Genomic DNA, 26,689 nt, shown 5'->3' on the forward strand with positions numbered 1-26,689 from the left:
GTCGATTCCTGGTAACTGACCTCGCATGACGTGGAGCTATTACTGTTTCTCCCATTAAATTAACACTGCATGAGCAGAACAACCATTGAAACGCAGTGTATCAAACATTAAAAAAAATATCATAATAGCAAAACAAGTCAAGTGAAGCGATATCAAAGCATTTAGTCAATCTGTCGGTTTGATAGTAACAGATCAACACTGAAAACCCGTTATCAGTTATCATCGAGACTGTGAGGCTTGGCTAGCTGAAACCCGAAGACAAAGATGGATGGTGCTGGGCTCCGAGAATCATGCAAACATGGAACCGATTTTCTTTAATTGTGACTTTGTTTTTAGGGTAAACATGACATAACTTTATATTTTTTTGGATCGAGGGAATGATGAATAATACAATGCAATCATTTTGTTTTAATCCGTTGCGAAAGTTTCAATTTTATTGAACAAATAAAGTACTTGTTACGCTTCCGAGCGGAAATGCAATCCCGTAGTCTGGACTGGGTTAAAGATTGTTTGACCAATAATTTTAATCAATTTGATTGAAAAAATTATGTCGCCACAGTGCCGCCTCAACTTTTCTAAAAAGCTGGATATGACGTCATCAAAGGCGTGCATCGTAGAACGAGTCTGGGGATACCGTACGGAAGAATTTACATGTACACTTTCATGAAGATCGGTTTTGTAGTTTCACACACACACACACACGCACACGCACACGCACACACACACACACACACACCATCACCATCACCATCACCATCGTCTCGATTACCAGTCTACCAGAAAACATTCAGTCAAAACTTGACTTAATCTAATGAGCACTCAAATGAGGCTACACAGAAATGCGTCACTTGGCGCATCTAACCAGTCTTAAGATGAGCTGCACTTTTTGGCAATCACATCATGGCATTCAACAAACAAACTGTTCATGAATCATTGAGAGTTTGATCGACTTAGGTCAGCTGGCTCGGATGTTCATGGCCCACAGCGTTCGTAATTAAGATCGCCATGTCATGGCCCCATTAATTTTGGCAAGGCCAATTAGGCTGCATCACTTTATGAGCGCTCCTTGCGGAACTGATCAGCTCCCAAACGACAGAAAAATCCTGTTTCTGACGTTTGAACACAACGTTCTACGATATCATCGTCAGTGCATCGGGATTTCTGACGGCAGTATTTATTAGTTGTAGGGCTGCAGCGTGCTTCACCGGCTTTGTTTAATCTGCCTTTGTTCAGGATACACGAAGGGTACCTCAATATGCTTTTATAAGTACTCATGTCAGGCTCCTGGTGTAGACCAGCCACCACAACGATTTCGCAGTTGCCAACGCTGAATGTGTCGACAGTTCTCACTTCAAAAGCCGTATTGGTTTAGTGGTTCCACCTGTAGCCCATTACGCTGATGGACCAGGTTCCAACTCCCGTTTTTCATTGAGTTGTCCTCTGCGGCCAGCTGTACATTCCTAGTTCCTGGTCTTATTTGGGAGTAAGAAAAGCAAAGGCAGCGAGAGAGAGAGAGAGAGGGGGGGGGAGATAGTCCCCGCCATCATAAAGAGAATCCAAGACATGGGACATCTCACCACCCAACAGTTACTGGACTACCTTCACACTTTTCTCAGTCCACCACAGCACAGAACGACCTTCAGTCAACCTCTCAGCCCCGATCACACAAAGCTGTTCCTCTTGCACATGAGAATGATACCATCAGGTCCCAGATCTAGCTGCGCCGGGGGCCGACAGCTGTATTTCACCTGCTGTATGTGGAACCGGAAACGGTGTCTCTCCAACGCGGGGTTTCCGGAACTGGAGCTGTTTATCTCGCGAGAGTCTCGCCGCTTCTCGTTGGAGCTGGAGTTCTCGCGAATGCAGCGCGGTGCGCCGCTGTGCTTGCGCGTGAAGTGAGAGGAGGAGGTCTGCCAGTAGATCTTCTGGAACTTTCTGGAGTTGGTGCGCAGCTTGTAGCGGATCCACTTCTTGCGGATCTCGGCCTTGACCTCTCCGTTCATGAAGCAGAAGAGGCAGGCGATGAAGAAACCCTGCAGAGACAGGAGAGCAGAGTTAGCGCGAGGGGTTCTCACACATGCTGTCATCCTAATAACAAGACGTTCACATACCAACACTCATTCAAAAGAAAAACAACTGGAGAAACCCTTGCAAGTTATTTCTTTCTTTCTTTATTTGGTGTTTAACGTCGTTTTCAACCATTCAAGGTTATATCGCGACGGTGCAAGTTATTTGATTAATGAAAAAATTACAAGACGTTCACATACCAACACTCATTTAAATGAGTGTTTTAAATGAGTGTTGGTATGTGAACGTATTTTAGTTTTTCACATGTCAAATAAAAACATTTTCAAAAAAAACACCCCCCTCGGGCTTATGCACCTAATTCCGTGCATGCAAGCCACACTCGCAAAAGCTTTGCTAGAATGGAGTTTTAGAACATCTCATACTTATTATTAGTATAGCTTGACCAAAACCAGCCTACCTGAAAGGAGTTAAAGAACATCTCATAGTATAGCTTGACCAGCTCAGCAGTGGGGCTGACGTTTTCTGGTAGCCCCAGGAACACGATGTAATGCACTCCGAACAACGGAATCAACACCAACGTGGATTTGGCCAGTCTCCTGCAAACACAACAGCATACAACCAATAGACCATGTTCGGAAACACAACAGCATACAACCAATAGACCATGTTCGGAAACACAACAGTATAGGTCCAATTCATTCTTCTTACTCGGCGTGACGTTATCAAATGGATCGGCTAGCTTTAGCCCTAAGGGGCACAACTCCGCTCATACTCTCTTCGCGCCGCCATATTGGATGCCGTCTTTGTTAGTTTTCTTCATTGCACTCTTGTTCTTTTTGCGTATTTCACTGTGTATGCAGACAAAATGAAGAAAACTGTGCATGCATGAGTCCAAAGGGGATCTGCCTTTTTAACACAACAGCACAACATAAAAAGTAAAGCAAGAATACATTATTATATTCATTTATTTATTCTTTATCTCAAACTGATTACCATGCAGACAGTGCACCAAAATTCACAAGATAAAGCTCTCAAGACAGGCAAATGAGGTACAATGCAGCTCAGGTAACTACTGCAAAGTATAATTTTCAAAGCATCCTATCACAGTGTTCACTCTAAAGGCACAACCGATGGACAATTGTTGATTAGCGCACTGCACACAGCAAAAAATAACCAGTTATAATCGTCTTCTCCGCTCAGTAACTTCCTTCCAGTTGTCACCCTGATGGTAAACAACTTTAGGGATCCTAAAGTGTGCCTGCTGACTGCAGTTTTTGGCCACACAACGTGTCATTTTCACTTTTGTCGAGTCGCCACCCAACGCTCAAGCACTGTCAGAGATCGTGCAAGGCATCCAACATGGCGGCAGATGACCAATTCCAGAGAGTTACGACCCGTGATTCTCATACCGCGCGCGCCGAGTAGAAATGCTGTTGATAACTTGAGTTTCTGCAATGGGCCTATACAACCAATAGACCATGTTCGGAGACACAACAGCATACAACCAATAGACCATGTTCGGAAACACAACAGCATACAACCAATAGACCATGTTCGGAAACACAACAGCATACAACCAATAGACCATGTTCAGAAATAACTCTGTCGGGCTTGTTTGTATGGACTGTACAAGAGTAAACATTCTCGCCGCTTTTGTTGACGCAAACTTTTCCACGTGACATTATAGGCCAGTCACTAGCGAGGGGTGTGTCTGAAACACGCGGACAAGGAGCACGTGCCGAAAGTTTGCCTCACCAACAGCAAGAGTATTCCCTCTTTCCCAACCCATTCAAACCCGACAGAGTTATTTCCGGAGTTGGTCAATTAAGGCCACAGTGCCAATAACAAGATCCAATACCAAAGGGAAGCAATTGATCTAAATAAGACAACAGTGAGTGAGAGTTATGCGGAGCCGGTCTCGTTGATAATGAAATAATACGTAGCATTCAATCTATCTGCGAACTACGCATATGCTCGTGGCGGAAGTGACGTACCCGCAAGGGGAAAACGAGGAAATAACGTATCATTTCATTTCTTTATTCTTGTTCAAATCATATATTCGTCAAAGAAATGACGTGCAGATGCTAAAAAATGTCTTAGCATCCGTCTGCACACAGCACTTCCTGTTCAGAAACGGGCCACGTTGGCTGGTTGCATGGTTGGTTGCTTGCTTGCTTGTTGGCTGTGAACGTCCCTTAAACCAATTAGCTGGGGGGGGGGGGGGGGGGCCCGATTCAATTTTGATTTTCTTTCTCTGTTAACATAGTTGTCTCCGTGTTTAAAACTATGTACAGTTAGGTCTCCCACAGCAAAATAAAAAAGGTTCCAAAAACCTCATGTTTTTTCACACTTGTTATTCTAAATCTTGTTAACAAAAATTGATCTCCTGTAGAAAGTTAAACATCTTGTCCGAGGATCCATGCTGGACAGAAACCACGTATAAATCACATGGTCATTGTGGAAATGACGTGGAAATCAAAAACCCGTGTTAAAAATTACGTGTAAACTCCATACCAGTAATGGAAACCAAGTGTAAATTACATACCTACAACGGAATTGACGTGCAAGTGACACACCCTTGAGGAAAGTGACGTGTAAATGACATACCTTTCAAAGAAAATGACGTCAGTGTAAATGAAACACTCTTAAAGAAAGTGACGTGTAAATGACGTACCTGTAACGGAAACGACGTGCTCGCGGAGGCGCCGTCTTGACCAGTTTTGTAAACAGCACGCGCACAATGTTGATGAAAAACACAAAGTTGACCTGCGACGAAAACAAACACCAATTTGTCAGATAGCACACAAGTCGGTCACACACCATCTATCATCGTGTGAACAACGACCCGTTGTTATTTCGCTCTGTCGCCGTGCCGCTAATGGATGAAGGCTACCGAAATGTTATAGGGATTAACTTTTAAAAGAAGTTGGTCACTCGACAGAATTTTTTGGCTGCAAGACATACTTTTAAGCTGTCAGAATGGAGAAAAGAAAACTCATAATCTAAAAGAACAAGAAATAACTCAATCAGCGAAAAAAACCTAGTTGCGGCAGAATCTGTCGATAGACGTAAGAAAGCTTAACTTTTGGGGGGTAACATTTTGTGGGTTGTTTGTGCGTGTGTGTGTGTGTGTGTGTATGTGTGTGTGTGTGTGCGTGCGTGTGTGTGTGTGTGTGTGTTTGTGTGTGTGTGTGTATGTGTGCGTGCGTGCGTGATTGTGTACGTCTGTGCGTATGCGCGCGCGCACGTGTGTGTGTGTGTTTGCTTGTTTTGTAGTTCGATTGCTTTCTGTAGTTGTTGATTTTGTGTTTTGCTTTTGTTTTGGGGGAGGGAAGTCCCAATTTTCACAAATTTACTGAACAAGGCTTACACACACACAAATAACAAATACCCCACATCAAGGACACAGCACAATAATTTCACAGGGAATAACATTGCAGCAGGGGCAGTGTGAACAAGTCGCGTAAGGCGAAAATACAATATTTAGTCAAGTAGCTGTCGAACTCACAGAATGAAACTGAACGCAATGCCATTTTACTCGTAGCATCGTCAGGCCACCGCTCATGGCAAAGGCAGTGAAATTGACAAGAAGAGCGGGGTAGTAGTTGCGCTAAGAAGGATATCACGCTTTTCTGTACCTCTCTTTGTTTTAACTTTCTGAGCGTGTTTTTAATCCAAACATATCATATCTATATGTTTTTGGAATCAGGAACCGACAAGGAATAAGATGAAAGTGTTTTTAAATTGATTTGGACAATTTAATTTTGATAATAATTTTTATATATTTAATTTTCAGAGCTTGTTTTTAATCCGAATATAACATATTTATATGTTTTTGGAATCAGCAAATAATGGAGACAAAGATAAACGTAAATTTGGATCGTTTTATAAATTTTTAATTTTTTTTACAATTTTCCGATTTTTAATGACCAAAGTCATTAATTAATTTTTAAGCCACCACGCTGAAATGCAATACCGAAGTCCGGGCTTCGTCGAAGATTACTTGACCAAAATTTGAACCAATTTGGTTGAAAAATGAGGGCGTGACAGTGCCGCCTCAACTTTCACGAAAAGCCGGATATGACGTCATCAAAGACATTTATCAAAAAAATGAAAAAAACGTTCGGGGATTTCATACCCAGGAACTCTCATGTCAAATTTCATAAAGATCGGTCCAGTAGTTTAGTCTGAATCGCTCTACACACACACACACACACACACACGCACACACGCACATACACCACGACCCTCGTTTCGATTCCCCCTCGATGTTAAAATATTTAGTCAAAACTTGACTAAATATAAAAAAAGGACGTTTGGGTAGGTCTGGGTTGGATATCGGGGACAGAACTTTAACAAAAAAGTCTAGATCATATTGTTTATAAAAAACAAACATCAATTGTTCAGTGAATTTTGATTTTTCCCTGACAAAGATGTTTTTCTTTACAAAGAGTAGGACAGACGGAGGTTAAAAAGGAAACTCGTTGAAAATTATATTTAAGCCAAAAATAAACTATGCTTCGCGAGTGGAGTCGAGGGGATCCAGAAACGTCTGGCAATCAGTGCGCTAAAAGAACACATCAAGGGCAACAAGGTTGCAAGAGATGCTTCAGAAACATATCCCCGAAAGGAGGGCATCTCGCGGACTCTGGTTATGCGTAAATTCTGATCTTTCAAACTGACATGGCGAACAAATTGCGCAATAAAGGTGAAAATAAATAATCCTGTTTGCGTGGTGTTATCTTTCCCTGCGTAAGACGAGAAGGAACGAGAAAACGGACGTAATGATGTGCGAACGTTTCCGGCTGTGTGTGTGTGTGTGTGTGTGTGTGTGTGTGTGTGTGTGTGTGTGTGTGTGTGTGCGTGTGTGTGTGTGTGTGCGTGTGTGTGTGTGTGTGTGTGTGTGTGTGATGTCTGTGTGTATGTGATGTCTCTGTGTGTGTGTGTGTGTGAGTGAGTGAGAGGACGGAACGGCAGGCTGGGGAGATCATACAAAAGAGTTCTAGCTATTCTGTTTGGAGGTTCCATTTTTGTCATCATCATTGCGTATGCTTGGATTTGCTTCATGCGAATACAATAAATCATGCGTCTGATTTCCAAAAGACGTATCAGTGCAGGAAAGGCAGCAAAAGAATAACTTAGTAAACGTGTTTCTTTGAAGTTGAAGCACACACACACACACACACACACACATACGCACACACACACACACACACACACACACGCACGCACACACGCACGCACGCACGCACTGGCAAACACGCGCGTCTTTTGACGGAGAGAGAGACAGAGACAAACAGATCGACACGGACAGACAGATATAAGGCAGGCTTTCGCTACCATCTTTTATCCATATACAACCAGAGAAGAAACAAGTCGTCGCGTAAGGCGAAATTACTACATTTAGTCAAGCTGTGGAACTCACAGAATGAAACTGAACGCACTGCATTTTTTCACAATGACCGTAGTCCGCCGCTTGTGCATAACGGAGTGAAACTGACGAGCCTGTTCAGCGCGGTAGTGGTTTCGCTGTGCTGCATAGCACGCTTTTCTGTACCTCTCTTCGTTTTAACTTTCTGAGCGTGTTTTTAATCCAAACATATCATATCTATTTGTTTTTGGAATCAGGAACCGACAAGGAATACGATGAAATTGTTTTTAAATCGATTTCGGAAATTTAATTTTGATCATAATTTTTATATTTTTAATTTTTAGAGCTTGTGTTTAATCCAAATATAACATATTTATATGTTTTTGGAATCAGGAAATGATGTAGAATAAGATGGACGTAAATTGGGATCGTTTTATATAAAAAAAGATTATTACAATTTTCAGATTTTTAATGACCAAAGTCATTAATTAATTTTTAAGCCACCAAGCTGAAATGCAATACCGAAGTCCGGCCTTCGTCGAAGATTGCTTTACAAAAATGTCAATCAATTTGATTGAAAAATGAGGGTGTGACAGTGCTGCCTCAACTTTTACAAAAAGCCGGATATGACGTCATCAAAAGTATTTATCGAAAAAAACAAAAAAAACGTCCGGGGATATCATCCCCAGGAACTCTCATGTCAAATTTCATAAAAAATCGGTCCAGTAGTTTGGTCTGAATCGCTCTACACACACACGCACAGACAGACACACACACACGCACACACACACACACACACACACACACACACACACACACACACACACACACACGCACACACACACACACACACACACGCACACACACACACATACACCACGACCCTCGTCTCGATTCCCCCTCTATGTTAAAACATTTAGTCAAAACTTGACTAAATGTAAAAAGGGAAAGGAAAAAAGTACAGAGAAGGACGAAAAGGAGCTTCTTGCTTTTTGGCGTATCTTGAATATCATTCCAAGTGGGAATGAGCAAAGAAGAAGAATATAACACCTATCAGGCGTATCTTGAATATCATGCCAGGTGGGAATGAGCAAAGAAGAAGAATAAAACACCTATCAGGCCTATCTTGAATATCATGCCAGGTGGGAATGAGCAAAGAAGAAGAATAAAACACCTATCAGGCGTATCTTGAATATCATGCCAGGTGGGAATGAGCAAAGAAGGAGAATAAAACACCTATCAGGCCAAGGGAGGAAACAATAGAAAGGAAGACAAAAAGAGGGGGAAGGATGAACAAAATTAGCACAGGAGAAAGAAAGAAAGGGAGGAAGGAATGAAGGAAGACAGAAACTAAGAAAGAAAGAAAAAAAGTGAGAAAAAAAGGAAAGAAAGTCAAGAAAAAATTAAAGTTAGACAGACAAAAAGACAGAAAGAAAGAAAGAAAGGCAGAGAGAGAGACAGACAAACAGATACACAGACAGACAAACAGACAGACAGACAGACAGACAGTTAAAGGAAAAAAGTACTACTATTATAAAAACAAAGTGTGAAATGGGAGAAATTAACAGAGACGGGAAGGAATAAAGAAAGCAAAACGGAAAGAAGACAAAAGAAAGAATGAGGTGACGAACGAACACATTTTTGAAAGAAAGAAAAGAAGCAAAGAAGGTACGAAGGAAGACAGACACAGACAGAAAGGAAGGAAAAAAAGACGGAAAAAGGGAATAAAATGAAGAAAGAAAAGAATGATAACAAGTGACAAACCAACAAGGAAGGATACAGAAGAAATGGAAAGATAAAAGGAGGATACGGATACGATTACACAAAAGTAGGCTACATAATTCACTTCCAGACCTTGACGTAATTATAGCTGGCAAAAAACCCAAAAAACAGCAACCAAAAAACAGGATTCGTCGAAAAAATAAGAACATCAAAACATATGCGAACAGGGCGTAATGTCGCCAGGTTTTAAGTTAATCGCAGAGCCTGACGTCCGTAAGCTCGAACTGTATTTCTCAATATTCTAACACGCAGGGAGTTTGGTTTGTTGGATTACTTTCACTCATTTGGGTTTGTTCCGAGGTCGGCATGACTCTTTGAAAGTTATGAAAAATATCAGGTGCATCCATGGACACTTTATACTGTTGAAAACATTCGTGTTATTTTTGCCAAATAAATATTTATTCCACACCAGGAAGAAACAAAAACCTTGAGAAAAGATACGATAGAATAAGATCAAATCAGATCAGATAAAATCAGATCAGATCAGATAGGGCAGGATACATAGTAGAAGTGTGAGAGTAATGGTACAAGCAAGCGATCGTGGTTTTTTCTTTCTTTCTTGTATCAACCAGCAAATAACATAATTTATTTAATGTGCGAGAGAGAGAGAGAGAGAGAGAGAGAGAGAGAGAGAGAGAGAGAGACAGACAGACAGACAGACAGACAGAGACAGACAGAGAGACAGAGAGAGACAAACAGACAAACAGAGGGACAAACAGTCAGAAAGACAGACAGACAGACAGACAGACAGAGACCGCGACAGAGATAGAGCGAGAGTGTGAGAGAGAGATGGGGGGGGGGGAGGGGGGGGGGGGCGGAGGGGCGGATTCGTCATATCATGTCAAGCTGCAAAATGTCTGTCGGTGTTGATTCAGTAAGATATTGTAAAGTAACCAGTCGGTGAAGTGCACAGTATTTTGACCCAGTAGTGCCAGACAGGGAAGTTGTTGCAATGTGTTTTATTCTCGCATGTATGATGCATTCGCGATTGCTCACACCTCTCTGTCTATGTCTGCCTGTTTGTCTGCTTGTCTCTCTCTCTCTCTCTCTCTCTCTCTCTCTCTCTCTCTCTCTCTCTCTCTCTCTCTCTCTCTCTCTCTCTCTCTCTCTCGTTCTCTCTCTCATAATATTCTGTATGTGAATGCTGCAATACCTTGTGTTAAATATTGGTTGGATGTAAATAGATTACCATATTAAGCCGATACGTTTGATGAAAGAGGTAAGAGAAACTGGGTGCTGTAATTAAAGCATGTCAGATTGGTTTGGGATTTTTGTGGATGAGCCAAGGTGTGCAAGATTTGAACCGGTTGATGAACGTTTCTGGTGAAAGGTTGATTGATTGTGGATAGCCAGATTGGAATTGTGTCTTTGTGTCTGTGCTCGTGGGCAATGAAACAGAGGTGCATATATACTCACGGCAGTGGTGACGACAGTGGGCCCCTTGATAAGAATCCAGTAAAAGGACGCAGTAGGATGTGTGTTCCAACACCTGCACACACACATAGGCCACACTGAAAGAGTAATGTTTTTCTACTACTACTACTAATAATAATGCATACTATTAATATAGCGCATGTATCCAGGGCTTAACCCTGCTGAAAGCGCTGTACAATCAAAAAACTACAACAACATAACATTATTTAACGTGCAATCACACACATATCAATGAATAACACATTGCTCTATAAAACATCATGACAAACACACACATATCAATGAATAACACATTGCTCTATAAAACATCATGACAAACACACACATATCAATGAATAACACACTGCTCTATATAACACCATGACAAACACACACATATCAATGAATAACACATTGCTCTATAAAACATCATGACAAACACACACATATCAATGAATAACACACTGCTCTATATAACACCATGACAAACACACACATATCAATGAATAACACATTGCTCTATAAAACATCATGACAAACACACACATATCAATGAATAACACACTGCACTATAAAACATCATGACAAACACACACATATCAATGAATAACACATTGCTCTATAAAACATCATGACAAACACACACATATCAATGTATGACACATTGCTCTATAAAACATCATGACAAACACACACATATCAATGAATAACACATTGCTCTATAAAACATCATGACAAACACACACATATCAATGAATAACACATTGCTCTATAAAACATCATGACAAACACACACATATCAATGAATAACACACTGCTCTATATAACACCATGACAAACACACACATATCAATGAATAACACATTGCTCTATAAAACATCATGACAAACACACACATATCAATGTATGACACATTGCTCTATAAAACATCATGACAAACACACACATATCAATGAATAACACACTGCTCTATAAAACATCATGACAAACACACACATATCAATGAATAACACACTGCTCCATAAAACATCATGACAAACACACACATATCAATGAATAACACACTGCTCTATAAAACATCATGACAAACACACACATATCAATGAATAACACACTGCTCTATAAAACATCATGACAAACACACACATATCAATGTATGACACATTGCTCTATAAAACATCATGACAAACACACACATATCAATGTATGACACATTGCTCTATAAAACATCATGACAAACACACACATATCAATGAATAACACATTGCTCTATAAAACATCATGACAAACACACACATATCAATGAATAACACATTGCTCTATAAAACATCATGACAAACACACACATATCAATGAATAACACACTGCTCTATATAACACCATGACAAACACACACATATCAATGAATAACACATTGCTCTATAAAACATCATGACAAACACACACATATCAATGTATGACACATTGCTCTATAAAACATCATGACAAACACACACATATCAATGAATAACACACTGCTCTATAAAACATCATGACAAACACACACATATCAATGAATAACACACTGCTCCATAAAACATCATGACAAACACACACATATCAATGAATAACACACTGCTCTATAAAACATCATGACAAACACACACATATCAATGAATAACACACTGCTCTATAAAACATCATGACAAACACACACATATCAATGTATGACACATTGCTCTATAAAACATCATGACAAACACACACATATCAATGTATGACACATTGCTCTATAAAACATCATGACAAACACACACATATCAATGAATAACACATTGCTCTATAAAACATCATGACAAACACACACATATCAATGAATAACACATTGCTCTATAAAACATCATGACAAACACACACATATCAATGAATAACACACTGCTCTATATAACACCATGACAAACACACACATATCAATGAATAACACATTGCTCTATAAAACATCATGACAAACACACACATATCAATGTATGACACATTGCTCTATAAAACATCATGACAAACACACACATATCAATGAATAACACACTGCTCTATAAAACATCATGACAAACACACACATATCAATGAATAACACACTGCTCCATAAAACATCATGACAAACACACACATATCAATGAATAACACACTGCTCTATAAAACATCATGACAAACACACACATATCAATGAATAACACACTGCTCTATAAAACATCATGACAAACACACACATATCAATGTATAACACACTGCTCTATAAAACATCATGACAAACACACACATATCAATGTATAACACATTGCTCTATAAAACATCATCACAAACACACGTACGGAGATCGTAACTCTAAGTCACTTCCCTCGATTTTCATTTCTGGAAAATACTGAGGAAATAGATTTTCCCCTCAAATCAATTAATGCAATAGAAACAAGTCGCGCAAGGCGAAATCACTACATTTAGTCAAGCTGTGGAACTCACAGAATGAAACTGAACGTAGTCCGCCGCTAGTGCAAAAGGCAGTGAAAGTGACGAGCCTGTTTGGCGCGGCAGCGGTTGCGCTGTGCTTCATAGCACGCTTTACTGTACCTCTCTTCGTTTTAACTTTCTGAGCGTGTTTTTAATCCAAACATATCATATCTATATGTTTTTGGAATCAGGAACCGACAAGGAATAAGATGAAATAGTTTTTAAATCGATTTCGGAAATTTAATTTTGATCATAATTTTTATATTCTTAATTTTCAGAGATTGTTTTTAATCCAATTATAACATATGTATATGTTTTTGGAATCAGAAAATGACAAAGAATAAGATGAAATTGTTTTTGGATCGTTTAATAAAAAAATAATTTTAATTACAAGTTTCCGATTTTTAATGACCAAACTCACTCATTAGTTTTTAAGCCACCAAGCTGAAATGCAATACCAAACCCCGGCCTTTGTCGAAGATTGCTTTGCCAAAATTTCAATCAATTTAATTGAAAAATGAGGGTGTGACAGTGCCGCCTCAACTTTTACAAAAAGCCGGATATGACGCCATCAAAGGTATTTATCGAAAAAATGAAAAAAACGTCCGGGGATATCATACCCAGGAACTCTCATGTCAAATTTCATAAAGATCGGCCCAGTAGTTTAGTCTGAATCGCTCTACACACACACACACACAGACACACAGACACACACACACACACACCCACACACAGACACACACATACACCACGACCCTCGTCTCGATTCCCCCCTCTATGTTAAAACATTTAGTCAAAACTTGACTAAATGTAACAAGTCGCGTAAGGCGAAAATACAACATTTAGTCAAGTAGCTGTCGAACTCACAGAATGAAACTGAACGCAACGCAACGCAGCAAGACCGTATACTCGTGGCATCGTCACTCCACCGCCCGTGGCAAAGGCAGTGCCAGTGGAATTGACAAGAAGAGCGGGGTATTCGTTGCGCTGAGAAGGATAGCACGCTTTTCTGTACCTCTCTTCGTTTTAACTTTCTGAGCGTGTTTTTAATCCAAACATATCATATCTATATGTTTTTGGAATCAGGAACCGACAAGGAATAAGATGAAAGTGTTTTTAAATTGATTTCGAAAAAAAAATTTTGATAATAATTTTTATATATTTAATTTTCAGAGCTTGTTGTTAATCCAAATATAACATATTTATATGTTTTTGGAATCAGCAAATGATGGAGAATAAGATGAACGTAAATTTGGATCGTTTTATAAAAAAAATATTTTTTTTACAATTTTCAGATTTTTAATGACCAAAGTCATTAATTAATTTTTAAGCCACCAAGCTGAAATGCAATACCGAAGTCCGGGCTTCGTCGAAGATTACTTGACCAAAATTTCAACCAATTTGGTTGAAAAATGAGAGCGTGACAGTGCCGCCTCAACTTTCACGAAAAGCCGGATATGACGTCATCAACGACATTTATCAAAAAAATGAAAAAAACGTTCGGGGATATCAATCCCAGGAACTCTCATGTAAAATTTCATAAAGATCGGTCCAGTAGTTTGGTCTGAATCGCTCTACACACACACACACACAGACAGACAGACAGACAGACAGACAGACACACACACACACACACACACACACACACACACACACCACGACCCTCGTCTCGATTCCCCCCTCTACGTTAAAACATTTAGTCAAAACTTGACTAAATGTAAAAACTAGGAAGACAAAATGTAAAGAGATCTTAATTCGAAACGATAGCACTGAACTCCTTGGGGCCTGACTAACAAGACAGTTGCACGATGAACATGCAGCGCAATTATACAAATATAAATGTGAAACTGAGCACTTTTTTCGAAACTCTTACCTTGAAGAACAATTCTAATATAGAATTTGTTTTACACATGATAACATATTTTAGACTAACGAAACATTCGCCGACAAAAGGGAAGTTGGCAAAACCTCATTAAACATGGTGCTCTACGACCACAACTCGTCTTATGAAGTGCCATTCCACCCAAACACTTAGACTGTCAAAATGAATTTGTTCTCTCAAAGTAAAGTATCACTAAAGAAAAAGGGTAGAGGAAACTGATCAAAAGACGGACCGTTGTAAAAGCGATTAGTTCGTAGGAGGACAGTCGCCGCTAGTCTGGTAGTCTTCCGAGTTTCCTAAATTATAGTCTTGGCAAACCTCAGGCAATTCACTTGATGAATCTTGGCACTATTTTTGCCAGGACAGAAAGGCCGCACGTTCTATTAGATCTGAATAAATTTAAATATATTTGAATACATTTGAATTGATTACAGCTAGACCAATCTGAAGCGGGGAATCCAAGGGCCATTATAAAGAAAGCGCGACAGATTTAAGGGGAAGGACCTAATCTAGTTCTCCCTATCGTCAGATCTATCTGGCTTGAAGACTGTCCGCTGCGAAAGGTCATGCTGCAGTTCTTAAGAGAGTAGTGATTTATAGCATACAATAAGTTGCCTGAAACAAAATAATAATATAAAAGCGAGAGAGAAAGAATAATCCGTTGACCGTCTCTGTTGTATTTCTATAAGGAAGAGAGAAAGAAATGCCTTTTGACCTTTTCTGGTGAATTTTTATTTGGTAGCGGTTTTCCCCGTAGGCAGACTTGATTTTCAAAACACGAACTATATTGGTTGCGTCATCGATGTACACTGATATGAAGCCAGTAAGACAGCCTTTAAGGGTGTGTGATCGGATGTGTCTTGGAAGTGAATATCACATGAGTAAGAAGGCCTCGGTAGGTTGGTGAGCGATTGTGATGGTTGGTTGGTTGGTTGGTCGGTTGGCCGATTGGTTGGTTGGTTGGCGGTTTAACAGTTCTGGAGGAAACGGTGAACACGTAGCCTCCTTCATTTCTTCATCCCATCAGACCCGTGCCCTCCTAATTATCCCCATCATGTGATCCTGCCTGTTGTAATCACCAGCTGTTGACCTTTCCAATTTCTTCATTGCACAATGAACACTGATTCCCCCGTTTTTGTTCTTCTCTCGTTCCTCACATCCGCCTGATCTCCTCCCACATCCTTCGCCCTGTTCAATTCCACCCCCACAACATTTCCCTTTCAGCCACTCTTTTTTGTGTTAATTGTCAATTTGTGCCACCAGATCATTAATTTTGTTCTCCCAACCCAAAACCATCTATGTATTTGTTGTAACTTTTGTTTTCCTGGCTGGCACATGCAGATTAGGCTCGATCTCGGTCCAACAACGTGCAATCTCCACATATGGACCGACGGGAGCAGTGGCGTGTGGTGGTAAGACATCGGCCTCCTAATCGGGAGGTCGTGAGTTCGAATCCCGGCCGCTGCCGCCTGGTGGGTTAAGAGTGGAGATTTTTCCGATCTCCCAGGTCAACTTATGTGCAGACTTGCTAGTGACTTAACCCCCTTCGTGTGTACACGCAAACACAAGACCAAGCACGGTGCGCACGGAAAAGATCCTGTAATCCATGTCAGAGTTCGGTGGGTTATAGAAACACGAAAATACCCACATGCCTCCCCCGAAATCAGCGTATGCTGCCTGAATGGCGGGGTACAAACGGTCATACACGTAAAAATCCACTCGTGCAAAAAACATGAGTGAACGTGGGAGTCTCAGCCCATGAACGAAGAAGAAGAAGAAGAAGAAGAAGAAGAAGAAGAAGACAATCCCCAAAATGAAATGTCATCGCGGTTCCCTGTGGTCCATATCTTCTTCTTCTTCTTCTTTTTTACATTTAGTCAAGTTTTGACTAAATGTTTTAACATAGAGGGGGAATCGAGACGAGGGTCGTGGTGTATGTGTGTGTGTGTGTGTGTGTGTGTGTGTGTGTGCGTGTGTGTGTGTGTGTGTGTGTAGAGCGATTCAGACTAAACTACTGGACCGATCTTTATGAAATTTGACATGAGAGTTCCTGGGTATGATATCCCCGGATGTTTTTTTCATTTTTTCGATAAATACCTTTGATGACGTCATATCCGGCTTTTTGTAAAAGTTGAGGCGGCACTGTCACACCCTCATTTTTTAATCAAATTGATTGAAATTTAGGCAAAGCAATCTTCGACGAAGGCCGGGGTTTGGTATTGCATTTCAGCTTGGTGGCTTAAAAACTAATGAGTGAGTTTGGTCATTAAAAATCGGAAACTTGTAATAAAAATTATTTTTTTATTAAACGATCCAAAAACAATTTCATCTTATTCTTCGTCATTTTCTGATTCCAAAAACATATAGATATGTTATATTTGGATTAAAAACAAGCTCTGAAAATTAAAAATATACAAATTATTATCAAAATTAAATTTCCGAAATCGATTTAAAACCAATTTCATCTTATTCCTTGTCGGTTCCTGATTCCAAAAACATATAGATATGATATGTTTGGATTAAAAACACGCTCAGAAAGTTAAAACGAAGAGAGGTACAGAAAAGCGTGCTATGCAGCACAGCGAAACCACTACCCCGCTGAACAGGCTCGTCAGTTTCACTCCGTTATGCACAAGCGGCGGACTACGGTCATAGTGAAAAAATGCAGTGCGTTCAGTTTCATTCTGTGAGTTCCACAGCTTGACTAAATGTAGTAATTTCGCCTTACGCGACTTGTGTTCTTCTTCTTCTTGAGCATTGAGACAGAAAACCAGGTCTCACAAAGTGTCCGCTTATCTACAGGTGCAGCCAATTGGAGGCAGGGTCGAAACGTCCAGCGAGAATGTCCACAATCCCTTCACTTATGCTCATAAGAAGGTTCGATTAGAGGTAAATTGCTGAGGGGATTGGGATGACAGAGAGAGAGAGAGAGAGAGAGAGAGAGAGAGAGAGAGAGAGAGAGAGAGAGAGAGAGAGAGAGAGAGAGAGAGAGAGGAGAGAGAGAGAGAGAGAGAGAGAGAGAGAGAGAGAGAGAGAGAGAGAGAGAGAGAGAGAGAGAGAGAGAGTATGTCAAACTCGATGAAACGTTGTTTTTGGATTTCCTGATATTGGCTTTTTTGTCAAATGAAGTTTAGGACGTGCGCACATGCCTGTGTGAGAGAGAGTATGTGTGTGTGTGTGTGTGTTGGGGGGGGGTATGTGCGTACGTACATACGCCTGTTTCTGTGTGGGTGTCAGTGTCTATGTCAGTATGTGCGTTATAGTGTGTGAATCGGCAGAGAAGAGACGATTGGTGAGGGGAGAAGGTAGGGGAGGGGAGGGGAAAAGCTGAAAGAATCAACTACCAAGCCAATACAGAAGCCAGTGCGACTGCACCGCGTTCTACTGCACTTAAGAAACTCTAAATGTCGCACAATTCACCCCATCGCAAAACTAGAACTAGAATCAAATCTCAGGGGGAAAATGAAACAGTGGGGGATGCCGAGATTTTATCTTCTGAATGCAGCCCACTCAGTTCGCCAGCCCGGAGGTTAATGTTTCCCAGATCCTCTGTTTTAACGTCACTCTCATGACTTTGATAGTTTAATACTCTTTTTTTTCAGAGCTTTAAATGCCGCTTTTCTTTAAAAAAAAAAATAATAATAATTAAGTAGATGTGTACTGCCGGGCAGTACATACCCCAAGCGAAGTCGTCCATCTGTGTGTACATGATTCTCTCTCTCTCTCTCTCTCTCTCTCTCTCTCTCTCTCTCTCTCTCTCTCTCTCTCTCTCTCTCTCTCTCTCTCTCTCTCTCTCTCTCTCTCTCTCTCTTCTCTCTCTCTCTCTCTCTCTCTCTCTCTCTCTCTCTCTCTCTCTCTTAAAATGTGTCATCGATGACGTGTTTTCATACTTGCTAATGCGGCAGGCTAATCATGACGTCAAATTGAAACTTCTTGAAGTCTCTCAGAAAGGGACATGAAAACCATGTGGGGGTTACTGGTTTGGGCTGAAAAAAAAACCAACTCCACCTAAAATTCAAGCGCCTATGGGGCTGAATTATGCAGCATAAATTGTGAAACATCAGGATATCTCACACTTTCAATTCTGCCATCATGTCAAATCTGACAACAAACCTACCCACAAAATGTCATAAATATCGGTGTAGAATTGAGACTTAACGGTTTTTAACTGCCAAAAATAAGTTTTTTTGACTGGAATAGTTTGTCTTGAAATTCAGTTTGGGACAACGGACCCACCCACTAAATTTCATAAAGATAGGTGAAAATTTAAATGTAACGGTTTTTAACTGCCAAAATTATGTTTTTCTTCTGGAAAAGTATGGAGTGAAAATCAGTTGGGGACAACGAACCTACCCACAAAATTTCATAAATATCGATGAAGAATTGAGATTTAACGGTTTTTAACTGCCAAAAATAAGGTTTTTTGTCTGGAAAGGTATGTCTTAAAATTCAGTTTGGGACAACGGACCCACCCACTAAATTTCATAAAGATAGGTGAAGAATTGAAATTTAACGTTTTTTAACTGCCAAAATTATGTCTTTCTTCTGGAAAAGTATAGAGTGAAAATCAGTTGGGGACAACGAACCTACCCACAAAATTTCATAAATATCGGTGAAGAATTGAAATTTAACGGTTTTTAACTGCCAAAATTATTGTTTTTCTTCTGGAAAAGTATGGAGTGAAAATAAGTTGGGGACAACAAACCTACCTTTAAAATTTCATAAGAATCAGTGAAGAAATAGGATTTAACGATTTTTTAACAGCCTTGACACTGAACATTTGATAAATCATTGGTGATGTCATCATAACCCAGTCGTTGTAGTTGTCGTCGTAGTTGTTGGTGTTGTTGTTGTCATGTTCGTTGTCGTGATTGTTGTTGTTCTCGTGTTGTTGTTTTTGTTGTTGTTGTTGTTGTTGTTGTTGTTGTTGTTGTTGTTGTTGTTGTTGTTGTTGTTGTTGTTGTCGTCGTCGTCGTCGATGTCATTTGTTGTTGTTGTTGTTATCGTCGTCATCGTCGTTGTCAGAGGTTATTTCTAAAGATTTCATTGATAGTCTTTGTTCTCGTCACCAAGACTTGCTAAGAACAAGCTTGGAACAGCAAGAGTTCCAAGAACAAGATTAGAACAACTCATTACATCATTACCAGTACGTCATTTGTATTTAGAACACACTTTAGAAAAAACTCTTCAGCTACAAACCAGTCACCCTCACATGGCGGAGGTGTTTGTCTAAACCACTTACTGAAATGTTTTGAGGTTTAATGACCATACACATGTTGAACCGGTGAGTGTCTTCCGCTGCTTAATTCGCAAATAACTATTTTATTAAAGTCCGCTTGAAACGCTCAAAGATGAAATTCCATGTTAAAAAGTGACAAAAGTTTCACATTTTCCCGTTGTAACAGCTTCCGATGATATTATATGAAAATTCTGATCCTCTGAGAGGATTCCCCGAAACAAAATCAGTTTGTACGCCTAATTTTAATAGAATTGTCCAAACAGTGTCGCTAATATTGTGCTAAAAGATGAATTCTAGAACAATGTCCAGACAGACACCACTTGGCAAAAAAATTTTCAGTGCTGGGAGATGAAAAAAAAAACTACCTCGCTACGCGCGGGCTTCGCCCGCGCTCCGCTTGGATAATATCAAAAAAGATTCAAATAAAAGGTTGAACTGTATTTTTCGAGTTGGCATGATTCTGATGCTTTTATGGAAGAACTAGCTATTGGCACAGTCTGCTCTCTCTCTCTCTCTCTCTCTCTCTCTCTCTCTCTCTCTCTCTCTCTCTCTCTCTCTCTCTCTCTCTCTCTCTCTCGACCATGGCGGCGGTTAGGGTCACCAGTCGGTCAATTAACCAATCAATGAACCAATCAGTCAAGCAAGCAAGCAATCACGTTTAATATACATGTACTTACAAAACATCTTCAACCGTAGCTCTGATGATCACCCAAGGTAACATAAAAACGAGTGGTCCGCCTGAAAAATAAACAAACAAAAGTTATTCGACTCTTAATTTCAAATCGCATTTTCACCTTTCTCTGACATCATTTGCATACTGTATATATACCGAGCAACAAAAGAAACGCGAAAAAAATTCGTCATTGTTTGATTGACAAATTCCCCAACAATTATAGAGTTAGAATTATTAAACCACAAAAGTTTGATGAAGGCATGTTTGACCTTGCTTTTGTGTGATTATTTTGATGCTGTGACTGTTTTAACACACGGGACAAGCAGGTTTAACGTTAAACACATAATGCGCGCTCGCAGCACGTGCAAGTGGAGCAGGAGAAATCTGATGTGTGAGATGTGTTCACTAATGCATTAGCAACCAAAAGAGACCATGGCACGCTTGCTGCCAGTCTCACTTTTGAAACAGCCAGGATGCCAAGATTGACACCACCAAAATGCCAGGTCGATTTAAAGCTGGGGATGATCCAGAAGCGCTGGCATGTGCTTTAAACGTGCATATGTCAACAGTCCATCACCTTCAGCAATGTTCTGTTGACATTGGAAGCACTGCAGTTATGCAACGCGGTGGATTTTTCGCATTACCCCAATAAAATAAGATCGCAATTTCCTGCCACAACGTCTTCGAGATCGATTCAATACAGCCACTGTCGACACTGCCAGGAACATCATTGGAAGCCACCAGTGTCCAGAGAGCGTGATGAAGACTGACTGAGCGAGACCTCCAAAACTCTGTTAACGTTAAACCTGCTTGTCCCGTGTGTTGAAACAGTCGCAGCATCAAAATAATCACACAACAGCTAGGTCAAACATGCCTTCATCAAACTTTTGTGGTTTGATCATTCTAACTCTATAATTAATCCAGATTTTGTCAATCAAGTATTGCAGAATTTTGCAGAAATTTGTATGGTCGTTTGTAAGTTGTTTTTTAACATTTAAAAAAAAATTAAATAACTTCTCTGATACAATTTGAAGATCGTTTCTGTGATACATTCTGATTTTAGCTCTTGATTTTGTTGCAAGTTTGAGGACACTATACATCTTGGGAATTACAACACGGAAGCTGAATTTCTTTCAAAGGTAATTGAACTGAAACAGCGACGTCTTATTACCACTCACCCCAACCCAGAATAATGTAGTATCTGATGTGATTTCGCTCAGAAAAGACGGCAATGATAATTAACGTGTGCAAGTACAATCCCTCCACGAAAATCCACATGCCGCTGGCAGCCAGGACGTAGTTAAATGTTGAGAACAGAAGCTTGCACTGCCAGTGCTGCAATCAAATTATTACTGGATATGAATGTGATAAATACATTATCTTGTCATAAAATCACGATAACACACAATCACAAGTCAGACAAAGCTATCAGCTGGAGTTGGGAGGGTGATATCACTGATTATTACCAATTCAGTGCCCCATATGGGTTTTTGACCAACCAGGACGGATTCTAGGTGACCTGTTAAATGTTATAACGTTCAGGCAGGGACCCTTTTTGTATAGCAAGCTAAAAATTGACAAAACAAAGTAAAAATGTAAATCAACAAGATCAGCGTGATCTATTCTACAGAATGACACTTCAAATGCTGTCAGTTAATACTCTCTTTATCTAAAAAAAAAATACCGATAAGCGAGTTTTGTCGGTGGTTCCTTTACGGAACAGCAAGGTACTGCCCATCCTCCGAGTGTTAAATGCCGACCCGCTCACTTAAAATCTAAATTACCTAAGTTCGGAAAATCAAGTGAAATTGTGTCACTCACGTTACGTCAAATGTATCTTTACGTCATTTCCCATCCGTCTTGAGTCGGTTCTAAATCTGTCGCTCTCTATTCAACAAGAAAAAGCGAAGCAACCGAAACGCATGTTGAACATGGTTTATCTTGTGAGATTGTTGTGTGTCAAACGCATTTGATCTGTGAATATTCATCACGTCAGGAGTATTACTCTGATTGGCTGACCCAGGTCACGAGAATTCTTTGACTGACAGGCATAATCAGGTAGGAGCGCTCAAGTTGCCATTGCGGCTGTTCTGTCTAATTCGCGGGGTCGCTTCGAAATTTGTTTTGGTCGAATTAAACGGTAATAAAACCGTTATTTCTAAAATGCGGACTGTCAGCAAATGACAACAGTCATGTCTCACAAACGATATCAGCATTCGCCTAAAAGGCTCATGCTTGATATCTTTTTTCTCGACATGCCTGTTATCATTTGCTAACAGTCAGCATATTAGAAATAACTCATAGTATCGTACACTTGCTTCACCAGCGATCACTGATCCAAACAAGCGAAATAAGACATGAGCGATGCATGCTTTGAAACGATCTTGCCAACGACTAAACTCTTTGTGAATCAGTATGCTGAAATAGTGCTCCGTTTGTTTGTTTGTTTGTTTGTTCGATTGACTCGTTTGCCAGAATCGTCTACACGTCGTATGTATTTAGACTACGCCTTTTTGACGCTTACATGTGATGTAAAAATCTACACGTAAACGTACACGTACATGTTTTGGTTACACTGGGTCGCTGTAATGTGTCCATTAGTTCTAGCTTGGGGAAGATATATGTATTTTAGTTGCTTCTTTCTTAATCAATGAAGGAATGGATCAAGTACGCAATCAAGCTTTCAATCAGAAATCAATCGATACATTAATCAATAGACCAACCAATCAATCAATCAATCAATCAATCAATCAATAAAACCTGTACATGCCTCAGTGGCTCACACCCAACGTTTTAAAAAGCTACAACACCTACTCACCGTGCTTCCATTCTCTTTGAAAATGACGTCACCCGTCTCGGTTTCCATGACGTCACTGGGCAAACCGAGGTGGTTGACGAGAAGGTTGTCTCTGAGGAAGGACAGGGTGGCTCTCAGCACAAAAGCCACAAACAGGTTGAGATGAACTGTGTTTCGGGGACAATGAAGGCGCCTGGAATTAAAACAAGTCGGGTAAGGCGAAAATACAACATTTAGTCAAGCTGTCGAACTCACAGAATGAAACTGAACGCAATGCAATTTTTCAGCAAGACCGTATACTCGTAGCATCGTCAGTCCACCGCTCGTGGCAAAGGCAGTGAAATTGACAAGAAGAGCGGGGTAGTAGTTGCGCTGAGAAGGATAGCACGCTTTTCTGTACCTCTCTTCGTTTTAACTTTCTGAGCGTGTTTTTAATCCAAACATATCATATCTATATGTTTTGGGAATCAGGAACCGACAAGGCATAATATGAGAGTGTTTTTAAATTAATTTCGAAAATTTAATTTTGATCATAATTTTTATATTTTTAATTTTCAGAGCTTGTTTTTAATCCAAATATAACATATTTATATGTTTTTGGAATCAGAAAATGATGAAGAATGAGATGAACGTAAATTTGGATCGTTTTATAATTTTTTTAATTTTTTTTACAATTTTCAGATTTTTAATGACCAAAGTCATCAATTAATTTTTAAGCCACCAAGCTGAAATGCAATACCGAAGTCCGGCCTTCGTCGAAGATTGCTTGGCCAAAATTTCAATCAATTTGATTGAAAAATGAGGGTGTGACAGTGCCGCCTCAACTTTTACAAAAAACCGGATATGACGTCATCAAAGACATTTATCGCAAAAATGAAATAAAAGCCGGGGATATCATACCCAGGAACTTTCATGTCAAATTTCATAAAGATCGGTCCAGTAGTTTACTCTGAATCGCTCTACACACACACACGCACACACACACACACACATTTGCCTTACCAGGGCCGGACTAGGCGAAGAGGAGGGGGGGGGGGGGGGTTTGCCAGTGGTGGTCCAGGGGGATGTTCCCCCTGACGGGGTCAAGGAGCAAAGCCCCATGTGGGGGTCAGCTGATGGGTAGGTCATATTCTGAGATAGAAAAATGGTCGCTCCTTGCATGAAACGGCATAAAATAAACAATAATAAAAAATGTTTTAAATAAGTGAGTTACATGTTTAGGCTAGGGGGGGGGGGGGGGGTTGCGCAACCCCCATAACCCCCCCGGTAGTCCGGCCCTGCATACACCACGACCCTCGTCTCGATTTCCCCTCTATGTTAAAACATTTAGTCAAAACTTGACTAAATGTAAAAACATGAATAAAATAGGTAGTGAAAACAAGGACTATGAGTGATCTGCGTAAGTTGACGCAAAACAAGACCTGTTTTTCCCAGCGATATGGCATAGATGCTTATGGTACAGGAAAAATGCAATATTTACACAACAATGAGCGAGAACCTCCTTCTTCATAATGACGCATAGAAACTAATGACATTCACTCGGTTGATGGGACAGGCACAGATAACGAAGCAAACAACCAAACAACAAAACACACGCACACATCATTACTGACAACAACGGACACCGTAGCAACTCTTTCACAGGGCTAGTAGCGAAAAAAATGTCTTCTTACAATTTCAATTTAGGCACATAAAATTACGCTCCACTTAAGCACGTTATCCGGATTGAGTTGCTTCGAATGGCTCGTAAAGTATTTATTTGAGAAAGTAGAAGAAGAGAAAAAGGGGGGATCGGACTAATTACGGAATGGAGGTAAGCCTATTACACCACCACCCCCCCCCACACACACACACACACACACACACAATTGATTCTAAATTTATTCAGCACCTATTGCCTTTGAAAAATGCTTTTCTTTTCATCGATATTTTTTATAAGGCAAGCACTTCCAATGAAGAGATGAAAGAGATGCCGTTTGTCGGCACTCTCGGTTCCCTTTTCTAAAATACCAGTACAGGCTGACTGAACATACGAATTTTGATATTGAATTACATACGTATATCAGCAAATATTACCATTGGTGTAAGTTTGTGTTAGTGCGCGTGCATTGTTGCGTGTGTTTAGTTGTAATCAGCCACCTTCACTTTTGGCACAATGACCGGGGTCTTGTACGGTGATACGGGGTTTGGACAGGGATAGTGTGTCCTGGACTTTGAGTCTCCACCCAAAGTTGACCCGTGCCCGTCCACGCCCTGGCTTCAAACCCGTGACCCGAGGATCACACATTCAGTGTTAAGCTACAAGGCCCTATTATTTACTTCTTCATCTTCATCATCATCATCATCATCTTCTTCTTCATCATCATCATCAACACCATCATCAACATCATCACCATCATCATCATCATCTTCATCTTCATCTTCATCTTCATCTTCATCTTCTTCATTATCATCAGCATCATCATCACCATCATCATCATCATCATCATCATCATCATCATCACCACCATCACCATCATCATCATCTTCATCATCAACATCATAGTCGTCGTCGTCGTCACCTCCGCCGTCCTCCTTCACGACACTTTTATCGTAATCCTCGACCAAAGAACCGCAATTAAGCGCTACACATGCGCTCATGGGATTATACAGACAGTTCTGAATTGTTCTCAGTTCCGATGTGAAATGCACGGACCTGAAGTAGATCATGATGAAGATGGCCGCAGTGAGAGTGACCAGCGACACCCCGTACCCGACGCTGTAGATCACCTTTATCCGCTCAAGGTGTTCCTGTCACATGAGAGATGTCAATCTGAGTCTTGGTGTTACACCTCGATTTTAGACCGATATAATATAAAAAAAAATCTATCAGGGTAAGTCTGTGCATATGTTTTAACAGCATCATTGACAAAGATATATCACAAACTGTCTATTTGTCTGTCAGTCTGTCTGTTTGTCCATCTATCTATCTGCCTGGCTAACTTCCTATCTAACTATCTATCGAACTATCCATCCATGCACTG

General features: G+C 40.3%; 1 protein-coding gene across 1 annotated transcript in view; it reads right to left on the minus strand.

Annotated features, from left to right (window-relative positions):
• LOC138982795 (secretin receptor-like) overlaps nt 1–26,689 on the minus strand; it is a 123,274-nt gene continuing 96,585 nt past the window's right edge. The window contains exons 7-14 of the mRNA XM_070356145.1: nt 26,362–26,456; nt 23,688–23,859; nt 22,048–22,204; nt 20,874–20,934; nt 10,598–10,670; nt 4,703–4,794; nt 2,486–2,624; nt 1–2,033 (exon numbers count right to left, since the gene is read on the minus strand). Of these exons, the coding sequence (XP_070212246.1) occupies nt 1,662–2,033; nt 2,486–2,624; nt 4,703–4,794; nt 10,598–10,670; nt 20,874–20,934; nt 22,048–22,204; nt 23,688–23,859; nt 26,362–26,456 (1,161 nt within the window). The 3' untranslated portion in view covers nt 1–1,661. The remainder of the gene's footprint in view (nt 2,034–2,485; nt 2,625–4,702; nt 4,795–10,597; nt 10,671–20,873; nt 20,935–22,047; nt 22,205–23,687; nt 23,860–26,361; nt 26,457–26,689) is intronic.

This window comes from Littorina saxatilis, linkage group LG12 (genome assembly GCF_037325665.1).
Source record: "Littorina saxatilis isolate snail1 linkage group LG12, US_GU_Lsax_2.0, whole genome shotgun sequence".
Lineage (NCBI taxonomy): Eukaryota > Metazoa > Mollusca > Gastropoda > Littorinimorpha > Littorinidae > Littorina > Littorina saxatilis.